General features: G+C 44.7%; 1 protein-coding gene across 2 annotated transcripts; it reads left to right on the top strand.

The window, feature by feature from the left end:
- The first annotated feature begins 493 nt into the window (after positions 1-493).
- On the top strand, positions 494-10,414 carry LOC113407320 (torsin-1A-interacting protein 2-like). Of its 2 annotated transcripts, XM_026655694.2 has the most exons (5): positions 494-683; positions 1,845-2,020; positions 4,941-5,513; positions 7,305-7,394; positions 9,160-10,414. In XM_026655694.2, exons 2-5 carry the CDS (start codon positions 1,987-1,989, stop codon positions 9,942-9,944), a joined length of 1,482 nt encoding a protein of 493 aa, XP_026511479.1. In that variant the 5' UTR covers positions 494-683; positions 1,845-1,986; the 3' UTR covers positions 9,945-10,414. The 2 variants fall into 2 exon arrangements, with proteins under 2 accessions (XP_026511479.1, XP_026511480.1); XM_026655695.2 differs by lacking the exon at positions 7,305-7,394.
- Positions 10,415-10,938: the final 524 nt, after the last annotated feature.

The following is a 10,938-nucleotide window of genomic DNA, read 5'->3' as shown; positions in this document are numbered from 1 at the left end:
AGACCAATTTAAGGACTGAGCTAGAGATCCATCTGAGTACTTGAGCTGCAAGGAGGCTACGTCTCTTTGGAATTTGCCATGCTGCTGCTGCAATAAATTTAATTCTATTATTTAACATCTAAAGTGGTTTGAGATACAGTCTGTTTGAAGGATGCTCTATACTCTAGTTCTGTAAATAAGTTTTGTAAATAAGTCCAAACAGATGAGTTATTTCCTGAAAATACATGTTTGTAATCAGAACAAAGCCACTGTCTGATCCACTCTATGCATCTGAAGAAGTGAGCTGCAGCCCACGAAAGCTTATGCTGAAATAAATTTGTTAGTCTCTAAGGTGCCACAAATACTCCTGTTCTTTTTGCAGATACAGACTAACACGGTTGCTACTTTGAAACTAGGGACTATTCATTCAAAGAAACGTGGCTGTAGTCAAAGAGTGGGGGCAGAACTACATATCCCAGGATTCCACATTATGGCACCTTGGATGGGCGCAAAGTTCACTGTCACGTTGACAGTGGAAGGATTAAGAGCTTATGGGTGTGTGTTTTTGAGAGGATCTGTCTTCCCTCTAATATCGAAACTGAAGGGCCCTTGGGACGTTTGTGGTAGGGAGCAGTTTGGATCCCCCTGTAACAACCTCTCTGCTAAGAAATCCCCGCTAAGAGCAGCTGCTGCAATCCACACAAGTAAGTGTTCAACTCTTGGAGTTACTTTTAATTTCTCACTTCCTGCTCTTTCTAAATAACACAAAGGAGGAATCAAAAGCTGGTGGGTTGGAGTGGGGGCAGAGTGCAGAAATTCCTGGGGGGGGGGGGGGAAGGGGGAAGCTGTAAATCTGACCACTTGCCTCCATAGGGAGCTGTTTTGTTTGTTTAGCTCCAAATATGGTATTGCCTTCAGTTAGAAGGCATGACGGTAGAGACGGTAGGCCATCTGGTGTGGGGAAGTATCTTCTTAGACTCTGTATTAGGCACAGAAAGCACAGACTGCTGGTCCTGTGCATATAGATTCTGTACTAAGCAGAAATCTTGTATGCAAGCCGATTGCCATGAGGGAAAGTTTCTCTTCAATTACCCAGTACTTACTCATTCCTCTTAGCCAAGTCTGAAGACAGGATACATTGCTCACTAGTGCTGACTATAAATGATTGGCATCACAAAATGCATCATCTTGAAACTGAAACGATAGAAAACTTTATTACATGAAGAAACTGAATCCCACATTGCTCTTCCGTGTTATTTGTGTCCTTCCCTCACTTAGGGCCTTTGTGATGTTCAAAAGCCAGGCTCACATTCTTGTGCCTTGGCCCGTTGAGAGGCATTCCTCCTCTTTCCTTTTCCCTTCAGCACCCTCCCCCCACCCCCCAGCATTTATATTCTGTGTGTGGCAGTTTGATTCAAACGTGTTTTAAATGAGTGGATTAAATTGCTGGTGCGACAGCCCTGGAGACTGAAGTCCTTTGACCACAGAGACAGCACTGACAGGTACAGTGGGACTTCCCAAATCACCGCCCCACCAATGGGATTCAGATATAAAGGCTTAGGCCTGGTCTACATGGGTTGTGTCTACATGGGCAAAAGTGGTTTTTTCCAGTCAAGTTATCTTAACATAATTGAAGATCACCCATATAGACCCAGTTGAACATCTTTACAGTCATATTAGCTGCTTGTTAACAGCACTAGGCCTGAAGTCTTCAGATGTCACTGATTATCTGAGGTGCATCTCGGTATATTCCATCATAAAGGTAACAGCCTCACACAGCTCCAAACAGCTTTATTAATGGCTTTGGTGGTGGGGAAGCTCTCAAATTTCCCAGTATGAGTCATTGCTTTATTCTTTGTGTTTAGTTGGCTCAAGGGATGGTCTCCACAAGCTGGCTGAGACTAATCAAGCTACTCGGATCAGAAAGAAGATAGCAGGCGTCTGTATGACCTAATCAGGAAGTGTAACAATCTAGTCAAGAAACCAAAACACCAAACGATCAACAGAATGGCAGAAAACGGAGACCAGGATCCTCATCGGAGTAAGTTTGGCATGAATGTGAGGCCCCTGGAATAGATGTTTTAGAAATAGGTTCATATTTAATCATAATTTTGAATATTTGCGTACTGTTGTATTTGTCATTGTTACTAGTGATATAATAAGAGAAATGGGAGCTGGCCCTTTAAGAATAGGGTGGAGGCACAGTGGGTGAACTCTTGCAGGGATGGGCTGGATTTGGGGTGTGTGTGTGTGTGTGTGTGTGTGTGTGCGTGCTGCTGGGGCATCTGTGTTTAAACAAAGTTCTTCTTGAAAAGCTGAGTCTTAAGGGAGTTCCATGCATGTCTCCAGTACTATAGTCCCTAGCTACTGCATTTTCAGACACACCGGAAGAGAAAATCTCCTCAATGAAACTAAAACCTGGAAAGGAAAAAGCCTGTTTCATTTCTGTATTTCCCGTTGAATAAAAGGAAGCCCCTGACAGTCACTACTGGTCTCTCTCATACTTAAAGCAAACCTAATGGTTTGAATTTCAGAGTCCTGTGAGAACAAGCCATCCCTGTGTTGACAAGACCATAGATACCTATCCTATGTCCAGGGTTCTAGCCATGACAATGATCAATGCCCAGTGCTTCAGAACAAGAGAACCTTTTCCACCCTGCACCTCCAAGCACATTAACACAGTACAGTTACCTAATTGTGCTCTGCTGTAGAGAATAGAGGGGAATTTCTTCCTGACCTCTGAAATAATCAAGCTTCAAGCACCGAAATGAAAGTCTAATCTTGGGGAGCAGAGGTGGGCAGGGGTCCCACTGGTCAATATTTGGGGCAATTAACAAAGTGACTTTTATTGCAGATTAACTAATGGAAGCAGAGCTGAATTTAAAGTTCCCAGTTTCCCTAAGAACATGAATATGGTTATGTTTGAGAAGTGAGTGTGTTGTGGACTTAGGGGACCATAGGTGCTGGAAATAGGGGTGCTGGGAGTGCTGCTGCTGCACCCCCTGGCTTGAAGTGATTTTCATTATATACAGGGTTTACAGTTTGGTTCAATGGCTCTCAGTACCCCCACTATAAAATTGTTCCAGAACCCCTGTAGGGGACATGTTTTCCATACAAAGAAGAATTGGATCAGTTCTGAGATCCAAATTCCACAGAACCCAGAGTTCAGGAAATTTTAGCTGGTCACATAATATACCAACTGTTCAACACATGGCCTCTAGCTCGCTGGCCCCAGATTTTGCATATGTAAACCAGAATGATCCTCACACCAATTACCTGTGCACAACTTGGGTATTCAGAAGCCTAACTAGACAATTTATTTTTGTTTCTATATATACTGCATACTTTTATTTTCTAGTGCAGAGGTTCTCAAATTGGAGGTGGGGGGAGATGGGGAGGGCTGAGAAGCTTTAGGGGGGAAAAACTGCGCACATTTTACCCACAGCAATGAACAACTAGCAAAGCTGATTCCTCCAAACATATCAGGTCCTCAGATGGCACTGTGCATTTTGACAGATTTCTGGTAATTATGAATAGCATTATACAGAGTCATTGTCATTTGTACGTTAATCCGTTTGCTATGACACTGGGTGCACCTTTAATTGTAAGCATCAACCACAATTGCAGTGTTGCTTTTGCTCTTATTACAATGGATCGTTGGCAAGGTTTGAATCAGTGCCTTACTGTTTTTCAAATTTAGTGAGAATTGCAAGTTGATTGTTTTTATCGGTATATGTACTGGTGTGGTGCGGGGCGTAAACTGCTACAGACACAATGAAGGGGGGCGCGATCAAATAAGTTTGAGAACCACTGCGCTAGAGTAAAACAGATAAATGACAGTTCCCCTTACCCCCAAAGAACTCCTGAACACATAAGATCACTTTCCCCAATCCACACCGATGCTAAAAGAATTCAGTGGGTAATTCAGAGTAAAGATTGTATTCAACAAAGATATATTTTTTTCACTGTTCTTGAATTGTCTGGGAGCATCTTACAATTTTGTCAGATTTCTTTTGTATTCAGAATTATTTGCTGAATAATTTCCATATGATAATAGTTCTTGATCTGCAGATTTTTTGTGAGCAGGTTGTTGCAAATATTCAGTATTTGAAATCTGAACCATGTTGGGTAGTTTTGCTAGATCCTATAGCTCACTTATGCCTGTTGTTTGTTCTCTGATTGGAAGTCAAAGTTTCAAGTTCCTGGCACAGATACTCATATTTACGAGTTCAAAACTTTCTTTGTGCAAATATTCTCTAATATTTGCTTTAAATTTCTGTTTCTGCAAACAAACCTAAATTATTTGGTAGAACAGCCACAGAAAGTCAATGAATAAGGATCAGAAATATAGCAGAAGCAAGTTATATTTTTTATGTACAGTAGTTGCAAAGAAATGTTTTGAATTCACTCAGATCAATCTGCTACCATGTCAACACCACTAGTAGAAACTCCCCAAACCACAAAACATAATCTACATCCTCTTCTCCTTGACATACCAACTAGGGAAACCCCAGATACATAGTTAGGCCTTATGACATATTCTGCAATTTGATGGACTATACTTTCAGAGTCAAGGGACTTCCACCTAAGACTCTCGGTGACCATTTATATGTCCTGGCTGGTCTTGACAGCTGGGTGTAGAGTACAGAAAGAGGGGTAAATTTCTAAAATAGCCAGGATCCAATCTTTGCAGGACCATTAGCGTGAACAAATGATTGTATTTGCAGAGTGGCAGGCACAAATTTAGAGGCCAGGTTGAGACCTCTATGAAGCTGGCCCAGTGTAGTTCATTGGTGGTGAGGGGTCATGGGAATCTCATCCCCATTCTTGTTGTGTGTCAATTTTGGAGCGTATAGGACTAGGAGTTTTGGTGGGAGTTTGTAGAGAACTAGTGGGCAACTCAGTATTCTTGACCATTATACTAAAGAAAATAAACAGTATTTGACTTTTTGATCCCACAGCCTACCCGGCCCAAGAATTGACGACAAGAGAGGAGGAGAGGACTCCCCAGGTCCAAGAAGGTGAAAATGTATTGAGGACCCACCAAGAAAAGATGATTGAAGATTCTGGTTCTGTCCAACTGAAAACCTCCCCAGAAATAGAAACACTAGGTCCCCAAGAGACAAACAGTGTGTCTGGAAGCCCCTCCGCAGTAAATGAAGAGGATTCCTCAGAGGGAAGGCCAGTGAGTTCTGATGGAATTTCTCTGAAAACAAACACTGAGGTGTCTCCAGGCCTTCTGAACCTTAACACAATGAGTTTACCAGACTATTCCCTGGACAAAGACATGATATTTTCCTTAGGTGAAAGGAAAACACATTCAGTGCCAGTTGCTCTGGAGGAGAAAATCATAGGGGAACCCCCAACAGAAGAGGAGAACAGTGTACCCACCCCCAGAGGGGAGCCACAAGATCCCATAATCCAAGAAACCACAATTCCATCTGCAGACTTCCTGGAACCAACGAAAGAGAGTATCTCAAACAAGGAAGGAGAGAGACCCCAAGACACAGCAAGGAAGAGACACTCGACTGAAGGTGAGTCAACAGTAGTTTGCACGACAAAGTGCTGCCATGTTTAAGGTCTCTGCAGATCCCTTGCCTTCAACTTAATGTGTGGTTAATCTCTGAAAAGGGGCTTTGTAAGAATGGCATTGAGGGGTTTGTCTCTCAGTCAAGGATTGCAGATCACCTGTGCTGGGTTTACAAGTAGGAAGATGTTTTCCCAGATTACCAGCCCTGCAAACTCATTCTGGCCTCAGAGTCAACACGGTTGCTTCTACAGCTGGTCAGCAAATGAGTTTCTGTTCTGTGGAAAATTTAGACTTTTAATTGTAAAACGAAAGCTCTTTTTTGGTTTTTGCAGGTTTCTTTTTTCCAACAAAAAGTTGAAAGTCTTCACAGCAACCAGGGGCTTTGTTCATGAATAGTTTTGTTTCATTGAAACCCCAATTTTCCATTGGAAAATACAGTTCTCAATGGAAAATGTTCAACTGGCCCTAGTTATTTCCTTCTTGTGTATCATCACCCCCACCAGCAGCAGAAGAGGTTCTGCAGGCCAAAGTGTGACCTCAGTGACACCCGTACAACCGGATTACCTTCAGTAAATTGACACACACACAAATGTGACTGATTGAAAGTTAGTGATAATCCTGTTGATGATGCATAAGGCAGAACAGACTCTAGCTCAGAGGTTCTCAACCTATTTCTTTCTGAGGCCCAGCTGTGCAACAACAACTGTTTTTCTTCATATAAAAGCACAGGTGCTGGAACTAGGGAAGCTGCGGGTGCAGCTGCATCCCTGGGCTTGAAGTGGTTTCCATCATATACAGGGTTTACAGTTTGGTTCAATGGCTCTCAGCACCCCCACTGTACAAATTGTTCCAGCACCCCTATAAAAAAGCCAGGTCCGGCATTGGGGGTAGCAAGCAAGGCAATTGCCCGGGGTCCCACGCCACAGGGGACTAAGTTGCTCATGCTTCGCCTTCAGCCCCAGGTGGCAGGGCTCGGGGCGGTGGGGCTTCGGCTTTCTGACCTGGGCTTTAGTGAGTCTAATGCCGGCCCTGCTCAGTGGACTGCCTGAGACCTGCTCAGGGCCCCCCAGGAGGCCTCAGACCCCTGGCTGAGAACTGCTGCTCTAGCTCACTCTCTGGGCTGCGCTGGTTCAGAAGTAATGAGCAGCAAGAATATACTTTTGTCACTAAACTCAGCAGGTCTGACTGAGTACACACCGAGAGCAGAGCTATTCTGAGAAGGTTCAGTTTGTACACAGACACTTCTCAGAGCAGAACCGCACTTTAAGCATTTAATCACAATCGAGGGCAGCTTCTGTTTGTAGGACATTTCACCCAGCTTTGCAGCTATTGCAGAGACCTTAGCTGCGTAAGAAACCACTCTCATCAGCCTCTCTGCCCCATCCCCACTGATGCTTGCTGGTGGAGCATGTTATGAAGATCCTTGCCCTACCCAAGATTTGGAGGCTGAGCTGACCCAGGGGCAAGCTGCAATTTCTAAAGAGCTGAGTGGGGATGAAGCTATCTCCAGCTCAGCACAGATCCCAGCTGGCTCATTCTCACTGAGTGGGACTCTCTCCTGCTCTGGAAGAAGGGAAATTGTGAGGGGCTTTAAAGAGCTGCATGTTCCTTTCCATTCTTTGCAGAGTGATGACAGCCTCCCAAAGCAGAGGCGTCTGCAGCTGAAGCAGTATCACAGATTTGTCTTCTATTCTATGGATGCAGACTTTATTTTTAGTAGTGTGATTAGACTAATTTTTGCCTTTACTAGTGAGTGGCAAACTTCATCTCCCTTTTTTTAAAATCTGACCCACAGCGGTGAAGTCAGAGGCTGAAGCCCATCCACAAGAGACAGAGACCAGGCAGGAAGCAACGCCAGAGAAGGAGAAGTCCTTTTTAGGCAATGGTGAGAATGGGAAGATTTCCTTGTGCGTTTCATTGTTCCCCTGGAAACAGTCAGCAACCAGGATCAGATAACGAAACACATTCAGACCTTTCACTCAGGCCTCTCAGGCCAGGTCTGTACTACAAACTTACATCGGTATAGCTGCGTCACTCAGTGGTGTGAAAAATCCACACCCCTGAGTGATGTGGTTATACCAACCTAACCCCCTGTGTTGACAGGAGGCTTTTGCCTGGGATTTGCGAAAACTGCTGCAAATTTAGTTTATTGGGGATTTTAGAGAAGTGGGTTTGAAATGGAAAGCAACTCTAATCCATAACGAAGGTGCGTCTGGCTCAGTCCCATAATACATGGGATTTCCCTAAAGTTCCCAGGGCATGGAAAGGTGTACAGGGACACGCCTGCTCACTGTGCAGGAAGGTATGCTTCCTTCCCCATAACCCAACCCCACAGCACCATGCCTTGGCAACAATGACAGGGCCCTCCAAGTAACTTGTCCCCTCCTCCCTGGAGGGACAACGTGAGGTGGCCACTGTCTCTTTAAAATAAATACCAACAAGGTACTTGTACTCGGCAATACTGGCAAAGATTTTAAGAAAAGTTGACTAAAGTTAAGCTGCTAAATCTTTATTTAAGATTTGAGCTAAAAGGCTGAGGCCGGTCCAGTGGCTAGGTGGCTAGCCTGGGACTTGGGAGACCGGGATTCAATCCTCTGTTTGGCATGTGTGGGATCTTGGGCAATTCTCTAAAGCCCAGATTTTTAAAGGTATTTAGGTGTTGCTGTGCTCAGCTTTGTGCTGCCTAACTGAGTGAGGAGCCTAAATCTCGTTTGCAAAAGGGATTTAGGCACTTAGGGGGGGCCAAAATCCCATTGAAAGCCAATGGCTTTTAGGATTCTAAATACCTCAATCCCTTTTGAAAATGAGATTTAGACTTCCAAGTCAGTTAGGCAATTGCAATGCTGAGCACAGCAATGTCTAAATAAATACAGTTAACAATCTGGCCCTTAGCCCCAGATCTGGTAAGATATTTAGGCACCTCACTCCCATTTAAATCAATGAGAGTGAGGGGCCTAAATACCCATACGGATCTGGGCCTTGCTATCTCTGTGCCTTAGTTTCCCATCCATAAAACAGGAGTAATACATGCCTACCTCACAGGGCTGTTGAGGATAAGTCCATTGAAGATGGTGAGGCACTCAGACATTACAGCACTAGGGACCATATAAGTACCTTGGATAGATAAGCTATTTCGGCACCAGTAAGCAGACTGGATTTTGGAAGGCTGAGCACCCAGCAGCTCCACCATGCCACTGAGTGCCCTAAACTGATGGCCTACAAAACTGCATTAGAAAACAGCTGTGAAAAAGTGCTGTCGGGTTGGGATTTGGTGCATTAAATTCTAGGGGGAAAGGCAATAAATCACATAAAGGACTGAAGTTTCCCAAGGGAACGTGTAGGATCTCACACCATGGTTCCAAAGCTGCGGGACATAGCTCAGTCTGTGGGTTTGCAGGGCCCTCTGCTCAGTGGCAGAGCAAGTCCCTCAGGGAAGAGGTTCTTTTTCAGTGCTACATTAAACATTTTCAGGGCCATCATTAGGCTGATGTGTTGAGCCTATCATTTCCATTAGAAAGTAGATGTTTGGGTCTGGGAGATCGATGAAGACAAAGGCATATCTCTGTGCTAGCCTCCAGCATGCCACTGTACTCATGTCAGACTCTTTCACTCTCTCTCTCTTGTCCCTTCCCCTCAACCTTCTCTAACAGGTCTTGCCTCTCCTGCAGCTTCACTGGGAGTCCTGGTAGTTGTGGTTTGTTTCAGCATATATTGCAATGGCTACTATACTTCCCAGCCCCACCATGTGCCAAAAAATCCAGCCTTGGAGGCCTTCTTGTCTGGGTTTAACCAGCTGAAGGACAGCTTTCCGGGCCAGAGCTCTTACCTGTGGGTTAGAGGGCGAAAATTATTGCAGAGGCATCTCAACACTTCCAGTCATAGCGAGCCAGCTATTTTAATCTTTACTGCTGCCCGTGAAGGTGAAGAAACCTTAAAGTGCCTGAGCAACCATATTGCAGATGCCTACTCCACCTCACTCCATGCCAGTACGATCCAGATTGACGGAGCTGGTAAAGCCACGCTCAGCAGCGACAAAGCTAAACTGGAGGTAGATTATGAGCTGAGCACCGGCTTTGAGGAGGGCAAGAGGGCTGCAGTGGTGCACCGGTTCGAGTTGCTACCGGCTGGCTCCACCTTGATCTTTTACAAGTACTGCGACCATGAGAGCGCGGCCTTCAAAGACGTGGCGCTGCTCTTAACGGTCCTGCTGGAGGAAGAGAAGCTGGAGGCTAATATAGACCTACAGCAAGTCGAGGAGAGAGTCCGTGATTTCCTCTGGGCCAAATTCACCAATGCCAACACTCCCCGCTCCTACAACCACATGGACACCGACAAGCTGAGTGGGTTGTGGAGCCGCATCTCCCACCTGGTCCTGCCCATCCATCCAGTAAAAGCCATAGAGAACAATGGCTGTTCTTTCCAAAGCAAACCATAGCGGTGAATGAAATCAGCTTCCTGGACAGCTAAAGCCTTTGTGTAGAGGAGGCAAGTTATTACTAAGCCAGGGATCTGGAGCCATTAATGAACAATGAGCTCACTTCATAACAGCATGACACTGTCACATCTATTTTTACCTCTTGGGAAGATTTTATAATTTTCAAAGTGAGACCCAATAGCGCAGGTGTTAACTGGCTAAGCCGTCTCAGCCAATCATGTTGGATATACACTAGAATGATGCTTCCCATTTGTGGATTGATAGATGGGAAGAGCTAGTACTTTAAACTGCTAACTGCACAGCTAGAAGATGATGGCCAATGGAGAGAATAGACAGGGAGGGGAGTGGTTACTGAAGGGACAATATCACCTTGAAAAGCAGATTTATCCTGGAAAAGATTGGACCTATTATAGATACATGTAACACAGGAGGTTACTATAACTGACAGAAGCAACTGGGTTGAAATATTTATCTCCACCCCCCCCCCCCCCCCCCTTTTTTCATTTGACAGCACTTTGCAAAAGGCGATTTCATTGTTTCCTTTGCAGTGTCAGTTTCTTTCTCCCTGACTGAAAGAAACGGGGGAGCAGAACACCCCAGTTATAAATACTTAAGGGATATTTTAAAAAGAAAATTAGGATATACTGGCCAGAGCCTCAGCTGTTGTAAATCAGCGCAGCTCCCTTGATACTGATTTACACCAGCTGAGGCGCTGGTTCACTGTATATAGGGTGTTCAACCAGAAATGGGAATTTTAAAAGTAGTAGTCAATTAAAAAAAATATCAGGTTGACAATGGTTCTAAGGACTCCTCCTGGGGGGGAAGGGGGTAACCTGAGAAACTCCTCAGGGAGACTTTGAAATCTGAAGTTGTTATTATTGAAGTAGCTACTTCATAGCTACTTCAATCTAATATGAAACCCTTGTATATGGAAAGGTGCCACATCTCCCAGCTGCTGTGCATCTCAAGATTCTTAGATTTGTGTGACAATGCT

Source organism: Terrapene carolina, unplaced genomic scaffold (assembly GCF_002925995.2).
Source record: "Terrapene carolina triunguis isolate 2854851 unplaced genomic scaffold, T_m_triunguis-2.0 Scaffold210, whole genome shotgun sequence".
Lineage (NCBI taxonomy): Eukaryota > Metazoa > Chordata > Testudines > Emydidae > Terrapene > Terrapene triunguis.
The sequence above is the reverse complement of the archived record's forward strand: the minus strand, read 5'-3'. Positions and strand labels throughout refer to the sequence as shown.